Source organism: Ceratotherium simum, chromosome 22 (assembly GCF_057802395.1).
Source record: "Ceratotherium simum simum isolate JZ-2026a chromosome 22, ASM5780239v1, whole genome shotgun sequence".
In the NCBI taxonomy this organism is placed as follows: Eukaryota; Metazoa; Chordata; class Mammalia; order Perissodactyla; family Rhinocerotidae; genus Ceratotherium; species Ceratotherium simum.
Window position 1 is genome coordinate 10,244,664 of NC_141921.1, and position 27,057 is coordinate 10,271,720.

Below are 27,057 nucleotides of genomic sequence, written 5' to 3' on the forward strand. Positions count from 1 at the left end.
ATTTTTTAGGAAATAATGTCTCCTGTGAGGGAACTTTTTTTTTAAAGATATGATTCTTTTAAGTTCTGTTAAATTAAAAAAAAATTGCACTCAATACCTTTTTACACAGAAATATTTATAGTCCATTCTGTTTTTATAAAAGCATTTTTATTTAGCCATCTATTCATCCCGCCAGCTATACTTTAATTTGTCTGTATGTGTGGGAAGTTAACAGTCATTGTTTCTGGGTTGTGAGATTTCAAGTGACTTAACTTACTTCTTTGACCTGAGACAATGTCCGGGCCTTAGCTCTGAGCTTCCACAGGGATGGACACCCTACCTTTCCCCACCTTCATCTACACGACTCAATGGATCCTGAACTCTCCACGTAGACCCCACTTTTTCAGGACAACTTCTCTGCCCAGCCATCCCCAGAGGTGAGCTCTCCTCCCCCGCACTCTTATGAACATGTGCTGGTCTCTGTCACAGCCCTGCTCGCCCTACTTGATTTCTGCCTCTGTCTTCCCTGAGAATACAAATCCTCCTGATACAGGAACTGGGGCCTGTTTATCTCCTTAATCCCAGCGCTCAGCACAGGGTCTGACGCATGGTGGGTGGTCAGTGAATGTTTTTTGAATGAATTAATAAGTGTGGTTCTGTTCTGTCCAAGCAGGCAGTTGATGCCCACACACTAGTGAGCCCAGCCCAACAGTGGCCCGCAGGCCCTCTGGCGGTGGGTGGAGCCACTGGCCGTTCCTCAACACTGCTTTCGCAAGGCTCCCACTTCCTCCCTCCTTCTCCGCCTCCCAGGGCCCAGAGAGCTGCCTGTCTCTGAGCCTAGCTGTTTATTTTCTGTTCCCCATTGTGGAATGTTGCAGCACTTAAACTTGAAAAATAAGGGGATTGATTCTTCTCTTGAGTTTTTGTTTTTTTCTTTCTGACTAGGGAATCAAAAATAAAATCTCATTTCCTTTATACCAGTAGAGATAGTCTTACACAGATGCAAAGAGGCACGCAAAGTGTTCACCTACAGCATGGCCTAGTGGTTAAGGGCATATGCTTTGCAGTCATGCAGATTAGTTTTAAATCCTTTCTCTCGTACTCAGCTGTGTGAACTTGGGCAAGTGGGGGACCCTCTCTGAAGCTTTCTTTGTCTTGAAAATGAGGATAATATCTACAGCTCTGGCTTCTGTGAAAATTAAATGAGATGATGTGTGTAAAACATAGCACAATGCCTGACATTTTCATTAAATGCTGAAGATTGCTGACCATAACGCTTGGCAGTGCCAATCGCTATTTTCAAAGTACTTTATTTGTATTAACTCTATTAGTTCTCACCACTGCAAGATAGGTATTATGATTATTCCCATTTTATGGGAATATGGGAAACAAATTAAAGTATCCCTGCAGTGCCACAGACAGTACATGTCCTGAGGGAGTGAGAGCCGAGTGTGCACTCTTAGTCCCTACAGCTCTCTACCCTTGGGGAGGGCATTGGCTAAGTCCAGGACCCTCCCTCACTATCCTCTCCCCACTCTGCTCGTTCTTGCTCTCTGTGCTCCCTGCCTTGGCAGTCAAGCCACCTGACAGGAGAGTCCCTTCTCTCCCACCCTTCCCTGAAGCCCGGAGCCCTGGGCCTCTGCCAGGGAGCCTCAGGCCTGCTTCTCAGCCGTTTGTCAGGCTGCCAGGGGGCTGGGTGGCCATCCGTTTTTCACACACAGATATCAGAGCAGCTGACAGAGCTGGGCAGGCTTGGCAACGGCTTTAGCTGTGAACAGAATCTTAATGAAGGCGCTGGCCCAACCCATAGTGGGTGCTTATGACCCGGGGGGCCCTGCCCTGGCAGTCAGGGAGAAGAGTCAGTACTGCTGGCTCAGGGCCCAGCTGCCAGCCCCTGCCCCACTGCTATGTGATGGTTTCTTGTCCTTAACCATGCCGAGAGCTGTTCAGTTGCATTTGATGGCACTTTCTCCTAGATTGTGTACGTGCGTGCGTGTGTGTGTGTGTGTGTGTGTGTGTAGGGGAGAAGAAGTGAATCTTCATTCACCTAGAAGCTGGCTTCCTGGGGTAGAGAATGGGTCCAGCGGAGAGGGAGTGTGTAAAGAGGAAGGGAGAATAAGGAGGAGAATTACAAGGAATCTGAATCCACTGGGAAAATAAAAGTCATAGGGAAATGAAGGAGACTTGGAAGATAAAAGAAAGTATGTAGACTATCTTAGACCACCTAATCTGACACTTTTCCACCTAAACATGCTTAATGACAACAAAACTGAACATAGGAGTTCTGGAGGTTTTGAGGTGGGAGGACAAAGCAGGTCCTTATAAAATTTACTCAAACATTATCTTTTATCTTCAAAATTCATACAACCTAAGCATACAACCTAAACCTACAATAGGTTTCAGTCATCCATTTCTTCATTCCCACCTTCAAGAATGCACCCCCTACCCTACTTCTCCAGCACTGCCCTCCCCTTCCCCCCCAAGTGGTTCTGTGGGATGACTATAGGTTGTGCCTTCTGGTGCCAGGAAATGCATCCTAACCAACGGCCTCAATGTGGGCAGGAAGGATTCTGGAAACCCAGTTATGTGTTAGGTACTGAGCACTGAGGATGCAGAGATGAGTTAGACCCAGCCTCCATCCTCAGGCAGCTCACAGTCCAAGGAGAGAGGCAGACTCAATGTTGGATTATTATGGTGCAGCATAGTCAGGCTGGAGCAGCAGTAGCATCCTCCACATGTAGGGCACATACTCCATGCTAGGCATTTTTTACATTGTCTCTAATCTCAACAAAATCCTGGGGCACATATTGTCAGGCTTATTGCAGAGATGAGGAAACCAAGGCTAAGAGGGTACATAACTTGCCCCAAGTCATGCAGCTGATAGGTGGGATGAATAGGATTTAAATCTAGGTCTCTTTTATTTCGAAGTTTGAGTTCTTCCTACTCTATTGACCCCTGTAATAAAGAAGAGGGTGACCTAGGAAGACAGAAAATGAACTCAGCCCGGGAAGGTGGTCAGGAAAGGCTTCCCAAAGGAAGCAACGCTAATATTGAGTCTTAGAGGATAAGTAGGCGTTGGCCAGGCTTCCACAGGCAGGGGGAAGAGAGTATTAGGTGTGGAAGATCATGTGATAACCATGGAGTAGTAAAAATGGCATGATTTTCTTGGGAGTTGAAGAGGAATAATGACTAGAATTATGACTAGAGTGAATAATGTTATAGAAAAGTGATAAGGTAGAAGGCAAGAGAAATGGGTAGGGCCAGATCATGAAGGCTTTTTGTGGTAGAACATCATCCTTAAGTCTTTGGGGAAGCAATAGAGGTTTATTAAGTGAAAGAGTGACACGGTCAGATTTGTGCTTAGGAAAGTTGTCTCCAGCCACATGTAGAGGATGAACTGAAGGAGGAGAGATTGGAAGCTCTCTCAGCATGTATCCATCCATCTCCATTTGTCACCATCGTTTATCCATGTCTTGGTCTCCTCTGTCTTGTCTCTGTTTGTTTGCCTGTATCTGTCTAGTTATCCGTCTCTACCTCTATCTAACCTGCCTATTTATCTGGTCCCTCAGCCTCCCTCTATAACTCTAGGCAAGACACTTCACCACTCTGAGACAAGGGTCCCTCATCAATAAAATAAGGATCATAATGTCAGGCTCAAAAGGTTAGATTAGGGATTAAGTGTGATATTACATGGGAAATCTTTTTATATATTACAAAGTACTATACAAATGTGAAGGATTATTGTTATCTAGCTTTTGCTTTCTCGTGTGTTATATTTTATTTATTTATTTTTGAACAAACATTCATTGAGTTCCTAGTCTAGGCTGGGCACCTTGCTATATATCTGGTTAGAGAGGAAGTTTATAATGAATCGGAAATAATGCCAGCCTTCTAAAGGATCAGAGTATAGTAGAACACAGAGTATAGTAGAAGCCTCTATTATGTGTTTCTAACTTGCTGCCTATCTGTCTTATTGCCTGTCTATTCATTCATCCATTTATCTATCCATCCATCCATCCATCCACCCATCCATCCGTCTGTCTCTCTCTCTCTCTGACTCTCTAGTTGTGCTTATGTCTACATTCACAGGCAGTCAATGACTCAGAACCATCCATTGAGTCCCAGTGGCCCTCCCCACGATGGGCCACCTTTCACCATGCAATTTTTGAGAGCCTGTGCCTTTAAAACAAGAGAGAAAAATAAACTATGTAAAGACCACTGCCCTAGATGACTTGAAAGGTGCCTTCTTTCTCTACAGTTTTAGGACTCTCTCCATCCCTTCCCAGTGATGTGGCTCCCAGGACTTTCCTGAAGGTCCAAGCTGGTCCCACCTAGAGCTGACACTGCCACATTCCCTAAGGCAAGAAGGCTAGGTTGAAAGCCCCGAGGAGCCAATGTCATTGAATTCTACAGTCTCTGTGACTAACCCAGGACTGCCGAATAGTCCCCAGGCAGTTCCAAACATCCACATCTTTTACAAAGGTTGTGAAGAGTTCATGGTGACTTTGCCCTGTAAGCCCTTCGTCTCTGAAATGTCCTTAAAGAAGCAGTATCGTATTGTAGAGAGCAAGTCCTGTCCTGTTGCTTATAAGCTCTGTGACTTCAATCAAGTCACTCAAGCACTCTGAGCCTCACTGCCAGAATCAACAAGATGAAGATAATACTTCCTATTAGTGTTGTTGTAAGGATTTAGTGATATACTGTCCGAGGTGAAATGTTTAGCACAGGACCTGACCTTTGTATGCTCAATGCATTGACTCAGATTTATTTTTCCTTAACAATGAAACATATTGTCACTAACCTGCACACCCTGTTTCTGTGGTTTTGTAATGTGTGTATGTGTTTGTGTGTACGAAAGCAGATGTGTTTGTGCAAATGATGTTGTATATGGATATATGTTTTAAGTTTCGGCACACAATTTATGACTATATACTAGAATAGTGCCACCCACTGGAACTTTCTGTGCTGATAGTAGTGTTCTGCGCTGTCCCTTAAGAGCAGCTCCCAGCCACTCGTGGCTATGGAGCACTTGCAACGTGGCTAGCACGACTGAGGAACTAAGGTTTTTTAAAGCTAATTTTAACTAATTTAAATTTAAATAGTAACAAGTGACTATTGTATTAGACAGTGCAGCCCTAGAATATGCCCCTGTTTTTAATGACACCTGAAATAATTATTATGGTGTGAAAAAAAGTTACTGAACACCTACCGTGTTTCAGATACTCAGAAGTGCACTAACTCTTTAAACCCGCATCAGCCCTGGGAGATGAGTCATCTTATCGTCACTTCCTGTTTACTGACAAGGAAGCTGAGACTTGGAAAAATAAAATGACTCCTTCGGTGTCACACAGCCAGTTCAGGATTTGAGCCTAGATCTCCAATTCCAAAGCCCTTCTCCTTTCGTGACCTATGCTCCTGCTGCCTTGTAGCAGTGTTTCCTGTCTGTAAACATCAGCTCATTCCCACTGCCTCAGGGATTGCACCTGGGGGCAGTGAAGTCCTTTTAGTGGCCTATAAGCCCCATCTGATGTGGTCCTCCATTACCTCTCTGAACTCCTCCCGGTGACTCTCTGCCTTGCTCATTCTGCTCTAGGTACAGTAGCTTCTTTGCTTTTCAGTGATCTCTTTATCATGTATCATTTAGGATGCTCCTGCCCTAGGATCTTCCTACTGACACCTACCCCAGTCTGGCTCCAGGGTGTATGTATAGTTTCCTCCTATTATGAATTACTCACTCTGGCTGCAGGATGGAGAGTGGGTTTGGGTGCTGAGGGAGGGAGTGGGGGAGGTGTTTTGAGTGGAAACAGAGAGGTCAGCTAGATGGCTACTATGACAGTCCAAAAGCACAACAGCCACTCTCAAAAACCAAGCCACTGACCTCCTTGCCCAGATCCTCACAGACTGTTAAGTGTCGGAGTTGGAATGGCTGTTAAAGATCATCTAGTGCAGGCCCTTATTTGAAGAGAGATAAAACCGAGGCACAGAGGCGAGAGGGTGATTTTCCCAGAGTTGGCAGAGTTGGTACAAGAGCTCCCATCTCCAGATAGGATCTTTCCCTGCTATGATCTTTTTCCTGCATTGCAAGACCATCATAAAAATAGAGGTTTTCCAATCACCAACCTTCTCACCTCCTTCCCAATCCTTCTTTCATTTTTAGAGACAACTCCTGTTTTCTTAAAGGCCACAGAGTCACCTAAAAGGCAGGAATTCAGTTCTCCCTAAACAAATCAATTTTTACACAAAGAATGAGCAAATCTTCGCCCAGAAGTCTGAGCATGTCCTCCAGAGGATACAGAAATTCATACAAGATGTCTTGGAAAAAGATAGAAAAATCCTATTCCATTTTTTAGAGATGAAGGAAAAAAAAAAACCACAAAAGCCCAAACACAACTTTTCTGATGCCTGATAATATTCTTCCCTCATCTCTCATTTCCCCACAACTATTTTGTCTTAAGGCTCTGGGAGCCTGTGGGAAGCTGCTGTGTGATTTTTATCTCTATGATTAAAGTGTTACACTTTGTTGAGTTTTTTACATCAGCAGCAAAATCTGCAATGCAGGATTTTACATAACACCTCATTTTCTTCTCGCACCATTACTGTTATTAACCTGGTGGCAATAAAAAGAAAATACAGCTTTGCTTATGATGTACTCTTTATTTTTGTTCCAATAGCAAGAAGGAAAAAAAAAAAGAGAGAAAAAACCCAGAGAGAATAGGGAAGAATTTTTTACCCATTAAATCCCTTTGAAGTCTGCCCTTCTCTCTCCTTATTCCACGACAACATTTCTCACAGAAGATCAAGGATGGAGATTATCTCTACTCAGGGATGTTTTCTTCTCCATTATTAACTCATCCATTTAGTCTTTCAATAAGGATTTCCTCAGCACCTACTATGTGCCAGGCACTGTGCTAGGTGTTGGAGATAGAAACATTTCAGGTCTTGACCAGTGCTTGGTCCAGTGGAGGAAATAGACACACACAGCAATAATAATGAAACAGTGAAATGAGTATAATAAAAATGGAGGGTTGACTGGCAATATAAGTGAAAGAGGACATGGTCGACCCTACCCAGAAGGGTTAAGGAAGAGTTTACAGAGGAAGAGATGCTTGTACTGGGCCCTGGAAGATGGCTAGGTAGAGCAAGCTTTTTTGGCTGAGAGAACAGCATGAGTAAAGCCTTGACAGGTACAGAAGAGATGGCTCGGTCTGGAGATGTCAGTGTGGCATGGTGAAACCACTGGAGACCTGTTAGCAGACAGTAGGAAATGAGGTTGGAGATGGAGGCAGGTCATCGAGGACCTGATATTCATATACAGGAAATATCCTCCATGCCTGCTGTTAATCCATCCTATGGGCTCCCCTAAGAACGGGCCAAAATGAGAGGATCAAGGCAGAATGACACAGTGGGAAGAGCTTGTGCTGTGGACAGAAGACCCAGATATTATCCTTGGCTCTGCCACTTCTTCGCTGTGTGATCTTGAGCAGTGTATTCATCTGTACAATGAATATGGTGAGAATGAGACAATGACTGTGAACAGGTTGTGTAGGTTGTTGATAGTATTTCATGTGTCAAAGGAAAGGGGCTGGGGGAGCAATATCTCAGACAATTCAAAGAGCCAGAGAAGCCACAAACTCATTCTGTGTGGTTTTGATGAAGATTTTCATGTAAATATGTATGAAGGAGCTGCGCTGTTCTGGGACTTCCCTTCAAAGCAAGAGATGAAGCCTGGTTTGTCCCCACACCTCCTCGTCAGACCCTTGCGCACCTCTCACAACTGCCTCCTCACTCCTTGCTGCTTTCTGGCTGAGAGATGAAGTCCAAACAATCAGCCTCTTCTCCTCAGAGGGAGGGAAAGCCTGTAGCAAAGTAATAGCTTGAGAAAACCCCTGCCCTCATCCCATTTACATTCAAGTAGGGGACCCAGGTGTTTGAGTATGTGTATTTGGGTGTTTGATTTTTTTTAAAAACTGTTGTTCTGATTCTACATCTTATCAAAAATGTGCAATGCTTATGCTTAGCTGTATTAATAAAGAGCTCTATTTTTATAGGAAACACATGATTACCTGGGAAATATGTTTCTTTCGCTCAAATAGCCATGTTTGTGAAAAATCAACTTGTTTGTATCAAAATGTCATAACCTAAGACCATAGACAATCTGACAGCATTTTACTCTAACTGGGGACAAGTACCTAGCAGGCAATCATCCAACTCAGACTTATAAGATGATGACAACCCCAATCTCGGTGAATGGCCCCACCATCAACCTAGCCACCCAAGCCAGAAACCTGGGATTCAGTCCAAATTTAGGTTCAGCACTGTCAATCCTATTTTATAATAAGTCTCATATCTGTCCCTATATTCTCATCCTCCCTGCCCCTACTTTAATTCAGAACCTTATTATTTTTCACTTAGTTCTCACTTGGACTATAACAAAAATGTCATAGCCATGCTACATGCCTTTGAGTCTTATAAGCTCCAATTCTTCCTCATCACAGCCTCCAGAACAATCTTTCCAAAATGCAAATGTAACCATGTTATACTTCCATAAAATGCTTCTCTGGCTCTCTATTTTCTACTTTACAGGACAAGTCCTGACTCCTTAGTGGCTTGCAAGGCCTTGCATGAACGGGTCCATAGAAGCCTCTCCAGCCCCTTTTCTCACCCCACTCCCACCACTCCCTCCTCTCCCCATGCCCTTCAGTTGTTCCAAACACCTTGTAGTTTCCTGAGTGGGCCGCGCGGTTTTTGGTCTCAGGGTTTTTGCTCACATAGCTCCCTCTGCCTAGACTGTCTTTCTCTCCACTGGTGGCTCCTTTCCTTATCATCCATTCGGTGAGCACCTTCTTGACTTTTAGCACTTTGCTCAATGGTCACCTCCTCTACAGAGTCTTTCCTGACCACTCAAGGAATGGATAGTTCCTTCAGCTGTACCTTCACCCAATCTTCACATACATCTCTCAGAGCACCTGAAAGGCTTATGTACACTTATTTGTTTCCTTGTCCGTCTTCCCTCACCACACTGTGAAAAGAGAGCGAGAGGTAGGAAAGGGGGAGCAGGAGGAGAGAGGGATGAAGAGAGAGAAAGAGAAGGGGCAAGATGAGAGAGAGGGAGAAGGAAGGGGAAGAAAGAGCAAAGATCAGATATCAGATCCTTGCCTGCACCTTTCTTCTCCCCACTTCCTCTCCCCCAGCCACATACACTGAACAAAGTAGATAGGAACCATCTTATTTTCCTCCAGGATAAAGTATATAATTTCAGCATGAATGTTGGCACTCCTGAACACTTCTTTGAAAAACAGTGATATCTACTCTTCCAAATGGGAAGACTGCATTAGCAAGGGGAAATAAATGGTGGGACTGCCATCTTGCTGTAGGCTCTCCCCACAGGGCCATCCCAGGAAAAGGACCAGGCACTCATATCTTGAAGGAGATAAGGTGGGAAAGGCTGGCAGAATCTGTCTTCAGAGGCCAAAGGAAGGAGAAAAAGCAAAACAAAAGAGTGCAAAGAGGAAGATGAGATGATTGAAAGATATAAGGCTCTCAGGGCACAGTGGGCACTGAGAAGTCATCAAATCCATTCAACAATTAGGGAAATTGGAGAGAGGAGAGAGACTTCTCCAGGGTCACAGAGCAGGTTAGTAGGAGAGCCAACATGAATTTCCTGGGAAGGAAGGAACTAACATTTCCTGAGGCCCTGCAGTACCCCCAGCTCAGTGGTTATACCATTACCTCTCTGGCTCAGCTAACAACCTCTTACAGGAGATGTCTACAAGCATTCAGGCCACACATATTTATTGAGTTCCTAATATGTTCCTGGGGGTGCCCTAGTTTCATCAGCCTTTGATTTATAATGAAGCAACATTAACTTTTAATTGTGAAATTAAAGTGTCCCTTGGCTCTCACAGGCTTCAATATTATATCTCAATCCTCTTCTTAGTTTGTCTCATCTTCCTGCTCACACTGGGGCTTCCTGTGGAGAAATCTGTCTTCTCCACTTGTATCTATGTCCACTCTAGATGCAGGAGTGGGCACCTGGGGTGACCCCCGAGGGTGAGAATTGAGCAGAGGCTTTGGAGGCTGTGAGAAGTCAGTGAGAATTCCCAGTTCAGGCCCTACCTGCGAGGAGATCTTGACAAGCCAGTCTCTGAGCTTCTTCTGAGGAACTAAGATCATGATCCTCTTTACTTCAGTGCATTTTTGAGAGAATCAAATCAGCTAATTTGTGTGAGAATGGTTTATAAACTCTACAAGTGTACAAGATGGTGATTACTGTCCATAAATGTCCTATTGAACAAGGAAGAAATTTACATTTATGTCAGCTGGTCCCCAAGCCCCTCTCAACTCTATGCTCCTATAGCCCCTGCACCTCTCTTCGAATCTTTCATCGCACATGCAATTATTTTTAAAATGTCTGTCTTCCCTGCAAGGTTTTGATCTCAAGTAGGTCCATATCTCTGGTGCCAGGCACAGCACCTGCACATAGTATCCCCGTGTGATTGAAAAGAATGTATTGAGAGTGTATAAGCTGCCAGACATTTTGCTAGGTGCAAAGCCAGTTACCTCGTTTAACTTCATGACAATCGTGTGAGGTTGGGATTATTATCCCCAATTCTTAGATGACAAAACTGAGGCTCAGGGAAAGTGACTTCTACAGGTCACAAAGCTCACCTATGGCTAAGCTGACACTTGAAGCCAAGTCTCCCAGATCCCGAAACCATGCTACTCCCATGACCACCCTTCTTCTATCATTGCTGTCGTTGTCATGATCAACAATGGGGTCACCAATCACTACTGTGGGGAACAGAAGACACAGGTCAGCAGTTCTTCTTTTGCCCTGGGAAGGTCTGTTATGAGCCCAAACCTCCTGTGCTGAGCCTCTGGTCTCTCTTCCTTTTTCTGGGCAGAGGTGCAGGAGGGGGTGGAAGAAGAGGAAGGCTCCCTCCTGCCAGGCCAGGCCTGGCTCTTCTTGGGTCCCCAGAAGGAACAGATGCAGAGATGCCTCCATTTACTTGCAGATCTCACTTTTCACTTCTGAGTAGCGTGGGATTGGAAGAGACATATTGGAAGTAGAAAAATGTTTTTACCCCTCATCTTGCTGCTACTGATGCTTTCTCCCCATACCTAAGCCTTACTCTCACACAGTTCCTTTACCCTGAAGTTTACTCTGCTGAGGCCAAAGAGGCCCCGGATGCAAAGGCTGGGCCGTTCTGAATAGCTCAGCCGTAGGTCAGAAAGACTTGGATTTGAATCTCAGCTCTGGCACTTGCAAGCTCTTTGCCTCAGTTTCCTCATGTGATGATAATGGTGCTGACCTCATAAGATTGTTATAAGAATTATTACAGGACCAGACATAGGGAGCACTCAATAAATGTCAACAGCTTTCAATTGTGGTATCATGGTTAAAAGCATGGGCTGTAGAATCAGACTGCTTGGATTCTGCAAACTATTTTATTTTATTTATTTATTTATTGAGGAAGATCGGCCCTGACCTAACACCTGCCAATCCTCCTCTTTTTGCTGAGGAAGACTGGCCCTGGGCTAACATCCATGTGCATCTTCCTCCACTTTATATGGGACGCCGGCACAGCATGGCTTGACAAGCGGTGCGCGCCCGGGATCCGAACTGGAGACCCTGGGCCACTGCAGTGCCACTGGGCCAGCCCCTCTGCAAACTATTTCAGAAGTTCCTTAGTCTCTCTATTCCTCAACTTCCTTATTTGTAAGTGATGATTCTATCTGATAGGGTTGTGGGAGGATTAATGAGTGCCTGGCATGTAGTAAGTGCTATATTAGTGTTATTCTCCTCCTTCCATAGCTCCTGTGGATAGAATCTAGGCCCTGAGACCCCTATCACCACCTCACTACCTCTTTCTCTGAGTCCAGGATACCTGATCCATTCATTCATTTATTCATTTAGTCACTCAGCAAATGTCGCCTGAGTACTTACTGTGAGCTGGGCCCTATGATACCCTCTAGGGATACAGAAGTGAACTGGACATGGTCCTGGCCCTTAGAGGGTTCACAGACCACTCTCTCCTTCTTAAAACCGTTTTTTTGCCCTTGGTTTTCATGAAGCAGCACTGTCCTTGTCTCCTCCTACTTCTCTGGCCACTCCACAGTCTCCTTTGCTTCTTCCTCTACCTAAACTCTCAGCCTTAGAAGGCCCCAGGCTCAGTCCTGGGACCTTTTCTTGATCCACACTCTCTCCCAGTGGTGTTAAATAGTACCTCTGTGCTAATGATGCCTACCTTTCTTTCTCCAGTCCAGTCCTCTCCCCATAGTTCCATTTTACATCTTTAACTGCCTACTTGACACTTCCAGTCTGATATCCAATAGTCATTTCAAACTGCAGAGATCCGTATCAGAACTCTCAATTTCCTCACCACTATCCAACTTGTCTTCACCCCAGTCTCCTCCATCTCTCTGCACGGTACCACTATTGACTCAGTTGCTCAAAGCACAGACCCTTGACTCATCTTTGATTCTTCTTGCATATATAATCCATATGCAGGTCCTGTGGAGGTGGGGCCAAAATATTTATCAAATATGTCCTTTTCTTTTCATCTCTGCCACCACACTCTAATTCAAGCTACGATAATCTCTGAGGGGACCTGTTCAACTGCTTCCCTTCCTGCCCCGCTAAAATCCATTATCTACAAAATAAGCAAGGTCATCCTTTTACAGCATTCCCCTACTAAAATGGCTTTCGCCTGTACGTGGGATAAACTCTAAACTCTGACCCTGGCCTGCAAGGCCTGTGTGAGCTGAACCCTACAAACTTCTCCAGGCTCACTTCCAGTGTTCATTGCCATCCAGCCACAGGACTTCCCTCTGGTCTTTGAAAATGCCACCCTTGTCCCTGCTTCAGGGCCTTTATTTGCCCAGAATTCTCTTGCCAGCCTCCGTGAATGGCTCATTCTTACCATCCTTCAAGGCTCAGCTCCAATGTCAGAGGCCTTTCCTGATCATACCATCTAAAGTAGACCCCGCCACCATCCACTCAGTTATTCACCATCCTGAGGCTCTTCTTAGTGCGTTCTTAGCATATGTTACAATCTGCGATCGCCTTGCTTAGATTCTACTCATGGTGTGTCGTCCACACCTGGGTGCCAACTTCTAAAAGGCAGAAACTTCACTTGTCTTGCTCACCCCCGGGTCCTGGAACATAGTAGGTTCATAGTAAATATTTGTCAAATGAATGAATGAATGAATAAATTGGATGATAAACACTTTAACAGAAGGATATTTTAAAAATCTGTGGGAGTCCAGAGAAGAGAGCTGCTGTCCCTGGGAGAGTCGAGGAGGGCTTCTCGGACAAGGGTCCATCGGGCCTGGCAGTGAAAGATGAGCAAGATGACACTAGGAGGGGAAAGGAAGGGATGGGGTGGGCATTGCCACCTGCAGGAATGGAGACACGGAAGCACAGAGTAGGAGAGCCTGTGGGTGCTTGGGAAGCTATAGGTCTGTAAGGCTGGAGTGTGAGGAGAGCGGCAGGAGATGAGGTCCCGTAGTCCATCCCCTTGGTTCCCTGGGCCAGCTGCCTGGGTGTCTTATGTGGTTGTTCCTCTTTTTGTCTCCATTGATTCATTAATCCCCTTTTTTGTAGCAGGAATTTCTGTCCAGCCACGTTCAGGATGTACCTCAGGAGGGAAGCCTTAACTGTGCTACTTTGGAGATCTATACTATGCATGATAAAGGACATTTACGTTGTTTTATTTGATTTGCTTGGCTGTTTTTAAAGAAAGATTCCTTGATTTTTCTGAAAATTTCTTCTTCCTTAGGACATGTGTGCTGACTTCCATAAATATCAACTTTAACTTTTTAAAAAACAGGGAGATATTTTAATAACAAAACAAATAGATCTGGGGCTTTTTTTTTTTTTTTTTGCCTGAGGCCCATGGGGAAACATCTTCTGGAAGGACAAATTTCAGTAGGAGAGTTATCTGGAAGTTCTCTAACACTCCTTGCTCCTCCCAACCCCCATCTCAAGGCCTTTTTGAGAAACTAAGCCTGATAGGATCAGTCCCCAGACCTCACAGTCCCCCAGCTCAGAGATGAAGGCATCAGCATAGGGCTTCCTTCCTCTGATCAGGGAGATTGCCTCGCGAGACTGTAGGCTCCTGAGAGCACAGCAGGGTGCAGGGCATGGGTTTGTAACCAGAGGCCTGGGTTTGAGTCCCAGCTCTGCCACTTCCTGCTGCATAATGCTGGGCAAGTTATTTCCGCTCTCGGGCTCCAGTCCCTCCTCTGTAAGAAGGGAAAGATAAAGCAGCTCGCCTGTCTCAACTTGCCCTTATCCCTGCCTAAGCTCCAGTTTCTTTCACCTCCAGACCTGAGATAAACCCTTCCGCCCTTCCTGGATAGCATTTCCCTTCCTTCGTTGCACTGAATGTGTGATAAAGCCTGAAGTGCTGCCCAAATGTGAAGGATCCAGCATCACATTACAGCACCAAGGTCAGGTTCTGGCCTGTGCCAAGCGAGGTGAGGCAGGGAAGCAGCTCAGAATATAGCCAAAAAAAAAAAACCCATTTCCTCCCTGGTGTCTAGGAGGAAGCAAACTCCACACTAAATTATGTTGCAAATATGCCCTAAGGTAGTTTTAATTTTATTGGCACTGATTTTAATTTACTCTTTAGGGCCCTGATTGCAGCATGAGCTGTTGGCTGCTAGCAAGGGGACAGCCCTTCATCACTTGGTTTTAATTAAGGTTCTTAAGTTTGGAAGGAAAGAACAGAGATGCTTCCCCCGCTTCTATTCTCAATCCCAAATTGTAATTAAGGGCTCTGCATTAGCGACACGCCCCTTGCTCTGACATGGCCACAGAAAAATACCTCATTGGACTGCTGGAAAAAACTTAAGATGCATCTGTTCGTTCATTTAGTTCACTCATTCTTCCATCAATTCATTTTCTATTCATTCCTTTGCCAAATCCTTAATGATAACCTACTATATACCAGGCCTTTCTCTGGTCCTGTGGATTTAAAAAAATCAACAATGCATGGTCCCTGCCCAAAAGAGCTCACATTCTGATAGGAGATGGAAATAAACAAAGCATTATTATGCCATGTGGTAAGTGCCATGAGAGAGATGTGTACCTTGAATTACAAGAGCACAGAGGAGGCTGTTAACTCACCCTGAGGGATAAAATAAGGCTATTTGAATTGAGTTTTTGTACTAGTCAGATAAATAATATTAACTGGTATAACAAGTAATTCCCAATTCTCAGTGGCTTAATAATATAAAGCTTCAGCACAGTCTGATGCAGGTCAGGTGACTCTCTTGGCCATTTTCCTCCTACAGTTGATTCAGGGACATGGGCTTCTTCCTTCTTATTATACCATTGTTTTTACATGTAGCTTCCATGCATAAGAGCAAGAGAGAATGTGGGTGGTTATGTATGAGTTTTATGTCCAGGCCTGGAAGTGGTAGTTGTCACCCCTGCCCACATCCCATTTGATCCCAACCAAATGGCAAGGGGTACTGGGAAATGTCTTCCACAGTCCAGGAAAAGGAAATGGGATTGGTGAGCATCTACTCAGTTTCTGCCTTAAATTTTAAGGTTGTGTTAGAGTAGGCCAGATAAAGAGAAAACGTATTCCAGACAGAGGAGATACTTATTAGTGTGTAAATGTGGAGACAAAGGTCACGAGCATAGCAGTTCGAGGTACTCCAGGTAGCTCCACATGGCTGAAGTGTAGAATATCAGACCAGAAGTAGCAAGAGCTGAGACCAGACAGGGGGTAGGGACCACAGCATACAGGGCCTTTTAAAATATATTAAGGGGCATGGACTCTATCCTGGGAGCAATAGGGAAGTGTAGAACAGTTTGAACTAGGAAAGTGACATGATTTGTTTGCATTTAAAAGGACCACTGTGAAGCAACAAGGAAACTAGGTAAGAAACTATTGTAGTAGAACAGGTAAGAGATGATGGGACATGGGTCAGACATGGTCCCTGTCCTCAAAGAGCTCATAGGCAGACAGATATACTTATCAGGAAGATTAGGTATTCGTAACAAATACCGATACCAAGGCCCAAGCAAGAAGCTGTCTGGAGAAGAATGAGAGATTTGTTTTAACTGAGGGTGAGAGGAAATCATGAAAAGTTTAAGGAAGTCATATCTCCTCTATCTCATCTAACAACCACTTTTAAAGAAAAGGAAATTGAGGCACAGTGAAGAGTTGCTACTTGTCCATGGGCACAGATTATGTTAACATTAGAACCAGAGTTAGAAACCCTGCTCCTGCCTTCCATGCTCCATTCTAACTGGGCCAACGCAAGTCCATAAAACCAGTTTAGGCACAAAACATAATCAGGATGTTGTTGGAATTTGTATCTGTGGTCTTTGGCATTCCCAGCAAAGTGCTGAATATGTGTAATGAAGAAGAAAAAGAACTAAGACCTCAAATTCAGACCCTATTCAGGTAAATTTTCTAGACCTTTTTCTACTCTAGTTCCAGCTTTCTTTCTCTATCCATAGATTGTAGGCTCTTTGAGATCAGGAGGTTCCTATTGTGTTTATTATTATATCCCTAGTGCCCAGAACACTCTCTGGTGCTTAGAACATCCCTAGTGCTTAGAACACTGGCTGACACATAGTAGGTACTCAGTGATTATTTATTGAATTAGTCAGCAAATGAAAAATCCAAGAAAATCAGATGAGAAATTATTCTTGGGGACCAGCATGGTGGCATAGTACTTAAGTTTGCGTGCTCCACTTTGGTGGCCCGGGGTCCACGGGTTCAGATCCCGGCTGCAGACATATGCACTGCTCATCAAGCCATGCTATGGCAGTGTCCCATGTACAAAATGGAGGAAGATGGGCACAGATGTTAGCTCAGCGCTAATATTCCTCAGCAAAAAGAGGAGGATTGGCAATGGATGTTAGCTCAGAGCCAGTCTTCCTCACAAACAAAAACAAAAACAAAACAAACATACTCTTGGATTGGAAGGCTCAAAGTCATGAGTCAATTCTTCCTACATTAATATGAAAATTTAGTATGATTATATTAAAAATATTGAGAATATTGACAAGATTTAGGGGAGCAAGGAAAATGAAACAAGCTAATTATAAAGATCATTTAGAAAAATATGCAAGAAAATATAGGAAAATTTGGGGAAAGAAACATAATGAGGTGATACTAGCCCTCCAAATATTAAAATACATTATAAACTTAACATAATTAAAACTATAGTACTGACACATAAAAAGACAAATGATTAGAACATAATAGAAAGTCCAAAAATAAACTCAAAATCCATCAAAAAATTTATATGGTAAAGATGGCTTTTTTCAAGTCAGTGGGAAAAAGATGCACAATGTAATAAATGGTGTGGAACAATAAAGTTTAATCCTTACCTCACACCCTACCTCCATGTAAATTAAAATTGAAATGAAATATTTAAATATAAAAAATGAAACAATGGAAGTAATAGAGAAGACAATGAAAGAATTCAACCCAGAAACCACAAAACAAAAGATTGATAAATCTGTGTAAAAAATTAGCATTTAAAAATTTTTGCATGGAAAAAAGTACTAGTAGAAGTAAAGTCAAAAAACAATGACAAACTGAGCAAAAACATTTGTATACTACACATAAAGGCTATTTCTCTAATATATAACTTCTACAAATCAATAAGAAATAAAGCCCAACAAGCCAGTTTCTAAAATGGGCAAAGGCAATGAAGAGACAATTCGTAGAAAAGAAAATGCAAATAGTTCTTAAACATATGAAAAGATACTTAACCATATAATAAAAGATAATTATACTAAAAGAAATTCAGATTAAAACTAATCTTAAATATCATTTTTCACCCATCAAATTGGCAAATATCAAAACATTTGATTCCACCCACGTCGTCAAGATAATTGGGAAAGAGACATTGTAATACATTGCTAGGAGTGTAAATTGATCCTTCTAAGGAGGTCAGTCTGTCAATATTGATCAGAATTGCAAATAAACAGAGGACCCAGAAATTCTACTTCTAGGAATTTATCCTACGTATAATTGTATATGTGTGAAATAGCATATATACAGAGTCAATCACTAAGACATTGTTTGTAACAGGAAAAGGTTGGAACTAACTTACATGTCTGTCAATAGGGGACTAGTTAAATAGTTTATACATGGCTGTTAGAATGAGGTAACTTTTTATGTACTGCGAAAAAATTACCTCCAAGACATATTAAGAGGAAAAAAGCAGATCTGAATAGTGTGTTCAGTGTGCTACCTGTGTGTTGGGAGGATGAGGGGGAATGTGTACTTGTTTGTGCAGAAACTCTCTCTGGAAGGATGCTTATGAACCTGATAACACGAGCTACTTCTGGGGATTGAAACTAGGTACCTGGAGGAAGGGTGGAAGGGAGATTTTTCACTGTAAATTCTTTCATATCTTTTTGACTTTTGAACCATGTAACTCAATCAATATAATTCACCTACTGGTTATTTAAAGCGAAATCACAGTAGGTGCCAAGTGTCAGGATGGGGCAGTGGAAACCACTCCAGAATGGCTATCAGAAGAGCCAGGTTCTAATTCTTGCTCCTTCGCTGACTTGCTGGCTGGCCTTCAGCAAGCAACTTCCCCCCAGGGCTGATCCAAGAAAGGTCAGAGAAGCTGGTTTCCAAGGCCCTCTCTAGCTCTGACATCTGGAGATATAAATTGCAGTTTTTCCTTATGCATTTCTGAAGTCATCTCTCTTCCTCCTCCTTTCCTCGGCAGCTCATCAAAAGCTCAGAGGAAAAGACAGACAATTGAAGAAAATAAAATTGCAAAGATGACTTTTATAGGGCTCCTGTTGAATCATTGTGTATTCCACCTCCAAAGCTGAAAATGATGAGTTTAATATCACACAGAGCAGTGCATCTTGTATCTCTCAAAAGACAGCTTATGCTACCCAGAAAGCTGGGAGCTCAGCAAGACAGAATTTTTCACTCCAACTCGGAGGCAAATGAAATGACAGTCATCAAGTCCACATTCTAGAAGCAACATAGTTTTCATTTGGTTTTAACTTCATTTGAAAGTGTCCCAAGGAGGGAGAATCCTTCTAAGCATGGACTTTTATTCTTTCCCAAGACCACATGCTAGACAGGGGCTGGCAAGGTGGCCAGGTTTTGCCTTGGCTGTTTCTAGTGATGGCCATTGACGATGATAAGTTAACCGTGTCAGGGGTCAGAAGACCTGGGTTTCAGTCCCAGTTATGCCATGAGCTTGGACGAGTCCCTTCCACATTTGGGGCTTCTGTTAGTCTCAGAAAGGATTAATAATAGATATAAATTGGGCTGATATATAGGAAGAGAAGGTTAGAATTGAGGGACATTGAGGATATAAGGGCCTAAAAATTCCCCAATTCCTGCCAGTCCATTACGGTGTCTGGAGTAACCTCTCTGGGGCCATTTGTTCAGTCATTCTGTATACCGCTGCTGAGCATCCTTCACACACGGGCACCGGGCTCTCCACAGACAATCCCCCTACCTTCAGGGAGCCCACAGACAGGAACGTTAACAAATAATACTGTATCAAGCTGGAGAGTTTCTTAAATATGTGTAAGTAGGTAGTGGAGAAAGACTAGTCACAAGCATCTTTACCCATTACAAGGTGTTTATTTTCCATGCACTATTTATATATTATTGAGGAGTAGGTGCAGCGTCATGAAATGAGGTTAAATGAAAGAATTAACTAAGATGTCATATGTAAAGCTCCCAGAATGGTGCCGGCATGCATTAAATATGAAGTAAATGAGAGTAATTATCATTGCAGTGTTTGATTCCCACGCTAACTCTCTGAGGTTGGAGTTAAAATACCCATTTTTCAAATAAGAAAGCTGAGGCTCTAAGTGGGGCTATAACTTACCCCAGACCCCCTCCACTAGAAATGGCCCAGTAAAGGCAAAGCCAGAAGCAGGCCCAATGTAAATACAATTATGTTACCTGAAGGTATTTCTCGTTAATCAAAGAAACAAATTCTGCTAATGCCTTTTTTTTGGGGGGCGGGGGAGATCAGCCATGAGCTAACATCTGATGCCAATCCTCCTCTTTTTTGCTGAGGAAGATTGGCCCTGAGCTAACATCTGTGCCCATCTTTCTCTACTTTATATGGGACGCGGCCACAGCATGGCTTGACCATTGGTGCGTTGGGGTGTGCCCAGGATCTAAACCTGCGAACCCCGGGCCGCCAAAGCAGAGCGTGCGCACTTAACCGCAGCCTCTGCTAATGCCTTTAGTCATGAATGTATTAACTGTTTTAGTTAAAGAACATCATGACTTAACCCAACAAAAAACTCACTTCTTCAGAACTCTCAAGAGGGATGCTAGTGGTGGACTCTGAGGGCAGATGGTGTTAAAAGTGAGGAGAAATTGATCCTCACTGGTCTCGACCCCTCCAATCACACTGCAAAAGGCTGCCAAATCTGCTGACACATAGGGCCAGAGTGAAAGGAAGTGTGTGTGTGTGCGAGCGCGCACACGTGTGTGTGTGTGTGTGTGTGTGTGTGTGTGTTTAGTTTCTGGTCCCTTTAAGGCAAGCTCTGTGGCCCCAGACTTCTCATTTGTTATCCTTTCTCTCAACAGAAAACAAGCCTGGAGTTTTATATTGACATCCACGCCCACTCCACCATGATGAATGGCTTCATGTATGGCAACATCTTTGAGGATGAGGAACGGTTCCAGAGGCAGGCCATTTTTCCCAAGCTCCTCTGCCAGAACGCTGAGGACTTCTCCTACGTGAGTCAAGAGTTCTCTCTCAGCCAGCCCCAGCTCCCCACTTCCCACTCATTGCCTCCCCCTCTTTCTCCTCATTCAGTTCAGTTTGGTTTAACATTTACCGAACACCCACTCTGTGCCAGGTCTTGCGTGGGTGATAAAGACAGAGGTAAACAAGCTGTGCCCATGCCCTTAAGCAGCTCATCACCAGTCAGGAGGGAGAGATTTGGAAAGGTAGTGCTTGGTCTGTCTGATGAGCTGGAACTTGTTTAGTTGATGTGACTCCGGCATTAGCAGGAGAAGAAACTCACGGAGCACCAACCACATGCCGGCCCCTGCCGTGGGCTCTGCTTCTGCCTACCTCTGTTCTTTTAGTACGAGCCTCAGATATCTGCTGAAGGGGGTCGTATGCCCACCATTCTCTTCCTCCACGACCCTTTCTAGGCCTCACTGTCTTCGTCAGTAATTTGTGGGGGATAATTTTCTGCCCTGCCTGCATCATCACTTCCTGGGGGGACAAATGCAGTAATAGATATGAAAGTGCTTTGCAGACGGTAAAGACCGCGACAGACTCCGGAGACTGTTGTTACTGCCCGCCCCACACGCCGAGGAGGACTGAGAGGCTGTGGATTGGCAGTTGGAATAACTTGCAGCAAAAAGCAATATTGGAAAAGGGCAGAGAGAGGATACGAGGGGAATCAGAGTGTGGTGTGGGGACACGGGAGAGACATTTTGCACATTTTCCTTTGTTTTGATACTAAATCTCTGAGGCCTGTTATTTCCATGTGGCCAGAGGGGGAGAGGCCCACAAAGGTCATAGCCATTTTTGAAGTTAATTAGCTGAAAACTTGCCTGCCCATCGCTACAGGCCTGGACATTAGGGGACATGATGAATTTCTCCATGAGGTAAAATGCACTTTGAATCCCAGAGTCTTTGAACGCCAGACCAGGAAAGAAACTGGGAGATTATTTAGCCCGGTCGCCTCTTTACACCCAAGTGACACCTACAGCCCAGAGATGTTGAGTATGTACAGCAAGGTCACCCAGCTTGTGGTGGTAGAATCGGAGCAGGTGGCTCCCCATTTGTAGCTCTGGGATAAGAACAGCCATGCTTGTTTCTATAGGAATCTCTATAGGATGGCCAGCCCTTGTCTTTTTGAAACCACTCCAATTTCAGAGCAGACCGTGGTCTCCTGGATCCAGGTTCCCTGGGAGGCTGGGTCGCAAGACTCAGAGACCCTCACAGGAGTGAGGTTTCCAGGGCCTACAAAAGGGGCTCAGTCTGGGAGCTTTGTTTCTGGCCTTTGCCTGATGATGTTCCTGCATTGCAGCCCCCTTAAGAGCTCAGGGCCAGAGTCAAGATCATCCGTCTTAGTCCAGTCTCTGTCTCCTCTCTTCTCTGACCCTCAGTCCCAACTCTAAAATGAGAGAGTTGGATTTCACTACATGGACTTCAACAGTCCTTTCAGATCTTACATTCTAATTTTCTGATCCTTTCCTTTACCTCAAGACACACGCACGTGCACACACCCACACACTCACACACATACACACACATCTCTTTCTTTCAATGTCCCTTTACATATCTGTTATGTTTTGCTGATTTCTTTCTCCCTCTTCCTCTCCCTCTTTTCCTTCTTCTTTTACATCCTACAGAATAAGACACACATTCTCTTATTAAAACCACAGTCTCTTCATTACTTAGATCTCCATGGGTTAGCATAGAATGCCCTTCTAACCTCAAGTGAACTGACCATCACAACTCGATGGAAGAGATGTTATTATCATCTCCACTTTACAGATGAGGAAACTGAGGCTGAGACAAATAGACAAGTTGCATAACATCTCACATATTGTTGAACAGAGGACTTGAGACGCTGACCTGCTTGCTCTTTCCTCTCTATCCACCATGACGGCTGCGGTTGACACCCCAGTGAGGAAGCAGTCACGATCCCTGCTTTCTGGAGATGTTGGACATGACTTTAGCTGTCCCTAAGGGAGGGGAGCATTGTGAAGGAGTGGGGGGTGTCTGGAGCTCCTTAGCCCTGCGTTCAGATCTGTGCTGGATCACTTACTTGCTCCATCTCTTTGAGCCTCTGTTTCCTTACCTTAGGGGCCAACATTACAATACCTACAGCTAGGGACTATTTTGAAGCCTAAGTGAGATACTATGTGGAAAACAATATGATAAAGATGAAAGCATTGCCTCAATTTTAGTTCTGATTATCATCATTATATACTTGCTTCTTGTTTCCTGTCTACTTTTCCTTGCTGCATCTGTCCCCATTCAAATTTCTACAAATATTTGTTAAATGGCAGTTACTATACCCCAAGAACTCTGCTGGATGCTTTCATTTAATTATGTTTGTTTATCTTATCAGTCCTCATAGTAATCCTGTGATATGGGATTAATAGCCCGCTTTTCAGATGAGGAAGCTGAGACCCAGAGGTGTTGTAAGATTTGCTCAAGACCCAAATAGCCAGCAGGTGCCCGGCCCTGATTTTCTCCTCCCTACTCTGTCCTTCACAGTCCAGCACATCCTTTAACCGGGATGCCGTGAAAGCAGGAACTGGCCGTCGCTTCCTTGGCGGGTTGCTGGACCACACTTCCTATTGCTACACCCTGGAGGTCTCCTTCTACAGCTACATCGTCGGGGGCACCATGGCTGCTGTGCCCTACACGGAGGAAGCCTGTATCCTTGGCAGGTCGCCCCCAGCCACGGGCTGGCCCGCATCCAGCCAAGAGTATCCAGGTCTGGCAGGATTTACTAGGCAGGTGGGGAAGGAGGTCTCCAGCTCAGGTGAGGGCTGAGACTCAGGTAAGGATGGAGGTGGCTGGTCCTGCTGGTGGCATCTTTGGATTATCTTGTTTGCCCCTTGCCCTTCTGATGACACCCCCCCACCCATCTGCCTCTGCTGTGCCTCGAGTCTTCCTCAGGCACCTGGGCCCATGGCCTGCCCTTACCTTATGCTGTTCCCATCTCTCTCTATCCTCCATTCACTCACGAGGGAGTGAGTCTTCTGCCTTCTAAGGTATGTAAGTGCACAGGCCAGATAACCATCCCGGGGATGCTGAGGATGACCTCCTCCTCCTTCTAACCCTGAACATATAAAACCGTATTTTCTCTTTTCATCTTTCATCATTTTGTGCTCTTGCTCTCTCCACTCTCGTCTCTCTGCTCACTGTTGCCCCCTTTACTTGTTTTTTCTCCTCTTGTCCCCTCCCTTCTCTCTCTCCCTCCACTCCTGTCTGTGTTTTTCTCTCCATACTTCTCTTGTCCTCTCCCTGCTCCTTTCTGTTTTCTCTCTTCTTCCCGCCCTCCCTTCCTCCCTTCGTCTCCCTTTGCCTCCTCTCCATCTTCCCTGCCTTCCCCCTCATCCTCTGTGCATCTTTCTCTCTGCCTTTGCATTTCCTTTGCCAAGTTGCTTTTCCTCTTAGCTTCTTCATAAAATTTCTCCAAAACCCCCAAGCTTGTTATGATGGACTTAGTAGCTTCCTTGATTTTTTAGGGGTTATTTAGTAATTCCGGTTTCCTGAGTGTTGATTTTAGTGTCAAGGTCACTGCATCAGTGTTGTGACAGATTGTTCTGCTTTCCTTTATCCTTTTATTTTTGGATTGACTCATTTCTCCCTTCCTAAAACTTAGTTTTCTTAGAGAAAGAACTATAGTCATGCACCGCATGATGACGTTTCAGTCAATAACAGACCACATACCTGACAGTGGTCCCATAAGATTAACACCATATGGCCTAGGTGTGTAGTAGGCTCTACCACCTAGGTTTGTGTAAGTACACTCTGTGGTGTTCGCACAGCAACGAAATCACCTAATGACGCATTTCTCAGAATGTATCCCCGTCATTAAGTGACGCATGACTGTATGGTTGAAGGAGGAGAAAGAAGGATAAAGTTAACTCTGTATATATGCAAATTCTATCTTCCTGGAAGTAGAAGTGCTCTTTTTAGACTTTATTCAACCCTGGGAGAGTATTTATGGAGTTCATACCAGACTCTCTGCAGAAGAACATCCTTTCTGGTCTTGGCATGACTTTGGACTAGTCCACCCAGTCAATTACAGCCTAGTGGCTCTGGGGGGTCCAACATGGGAGCACGGGAGGCAGGGTGGGAACATGGGAGGCAGGGTGGTGGGAAGGGCAAGAGTAGGTAGGCCGGGAGTGAGCGCAGTGTTCCACATCCAGTAGAACATTGGAAAGACCATGATAAGGACTTAGAGTCCCCTGCCTACAGTCACCAAGAATGAAGCAGACATCTTGAAGTCTGCTTTAAGAACTACTGGCTCGGCAAGACCAGTGGAATAGGCTTTGCTCTGAGGCGGAGGACCCTTGGTTTCCAAAGTCCTGGGCATCTCCATGTGCCACACTGTACCCCCACCGGCACACACTTGGTGATGTGCAGTCCATGACTTCTCCAGGATCCGCTAACTCCTGTAATAAAAGCATAGGTCACATTCCACACTGCACCTGCTTTGCTCTCCTCTGATATTTTGGCAAAGGAGATAGAGGGATTTGCTTGAAGAAGAGTCTGACCATGTCCACCGAAGGGGATTCTGCAACCCTTATTCACAATAAGAGAAGGACCCTCCAAAGTCCCGCACTTAGTTCGCAGTTGTTTTCTTTTTTTTTTTGTGAGGAAGATCGGCCCCGAGCTAACATCTGCCAATCCTCCTCTTTTTGCTGAGGAATACTGTCCCTGAGCTAACATCCATGCCCATCTTCCTCCACTTTAATATGGGACGCCGCCACAGAATGGCTTGACAAGCGGTGCATCGGTGTGCACCCAGGATCCGAACCGGCAAACCCTGGGCCACCACAGCGGAGTGCACGCACTTAACCACTTGCGCCACTGGGCCAGCCCCTCGCAGTTGGTTTCTGATGTCAAATTTGATGGATTCTCCTACCCTGTCTCAGCACCTCTGACATGTTTTTGTGAGGGAAGGAAATGTGTTTCTTAGTAGAATGCCCCTCCTTTGGCCCAAGCCTACAGTTTCCTCCCCTCAACACCCAATCCTTACTCATTACAAGTGAATACACCATTAGTATGTGCAGGAATCATACAAGGGACCTGGGATGAACACTGACAGGAAGGCCTGGTTCCTGACTCACAGAGCTTTCAGTCTACTCCAGGAGATAGAAAAGGAAAGAGGCAATTGTTACATATATGATAAGTTCTGGGGTGGAGGACTTCCAGGGGGCCATGGGAAACTTTCATTTCACAAGTGTATGTTGAGTGTCTGCTGTGAGCCAGGTCAAGCTCTAGGCACAGGGATGTAGCGGTGAACATACTAAAGACAAAAATGTCTTCACATGGGAGTAGGAGGGGACTCAAACACAGCTGGGGAGGTCAGGGAAGGCTTCCCAGTGGAAGTGACATCTAAGCTGAGTTTTTCAGATTGGGTTGCGCAGATTGTTGGAGGGAGGACATTACAGATAGAGAAGGGAGGACGGAAAGTGTGCTGCAGGAGCTGTAAGGGGTCCAGTATGGCTGAAGGACTTCAGATGCAAGAGATGACACTGAAGTGGCAGGCTGGAAGGAATTTGAATTTGAGTATGAAGGCAATGGAGAACAATAGAAGGGTTTTAAATAGCGGTGGAAAGCCACTCTTGCCACTGTGGGAAGGATAGATTGGAGGGGGCCAAGACTATAGCTAGGGACATGCAATAGGACCTGTTATGATAATCCAGGTGGGAAATGATTCAGGCCTTGGTGGGGTGGTGCCGTGGAATATTTAGAATGTGGAACTGAGAAGACTTGGCGAGTGATTGGATGGGCGTGTCAGTGGGGAACAGGAGCTAGTGATTGGAAGGAGTTAAGGGGGAATAGTGAGGCTGCCCATGAGCTGAGCAGGCCATGATGCTGTGGGAGCACGCTGCCTTGTTCTCACATCCAGGGGACGAGTGGAGGAAGCTGTAGTTGCACCAGGGAAGCTCAGGCCAATTCAACACTCACGAGGGTGATTTAACCTGGTTCCTGTTTGAAATGCATTTGTTTAAACCCTCATCTCATAACAGAGGGAGACTTCAGGCAGACAGATTGTGATCTGTGTTGACTGCTGGCTCCGTGTCCCCATCAGAAAAAGAAATTACATGGTCTGATGGGAATGGCAATATGGTCTAGGAGGAAGTGTCCTCTAGACTGGGAGTCAGAAGACCTGGATTCTGATGACAGCAGCAGCGTCATCCCAGAGACCGCCCTTCAGCAAGTCCTCCAACCTCACGGAGGTGAGCCTCGTCACCTTCACAAAGGGACTAAGGACCTTCCTGCTTTTCTACCCCCTGCTGTGGGAGTTAAATAGGAATACTTATGAAAAAGTGTGGTGTTATGCAAAGAGAACGGACTTTCTATTAAGACAAATCTGAATTT

The 27,057-nt window shown here is 44.8% G+C and overlaps 1 protein-coding gene across 1 annotated transcript in view; it reads left to right on the top strand.

Moving 5' to 3' along the window:
* The window catches only part of AGBL4 (AGBL carboxypeptidase 4), a 1,245,941-nt gene that overhangs the window by 1,172,545 nt on the left and 46,339 nt on the right, over window positions 1–27,057 (top strand). Inside the window, exons 10-11 of the mRNA XM_087445980.1 lie at window positions 20,547–20,699; window positions 23,209–23,371. Of these exons, the coding sequence (XP_087302106.1) occupies window positions 20,547–20,699; window positions 23,209–23,371 (316 nt within the window). The remainder of the gene's footprint in view (window positions 1–20,546; window positions 20,700–23,208; window positions 23,372–27,057) is intronic.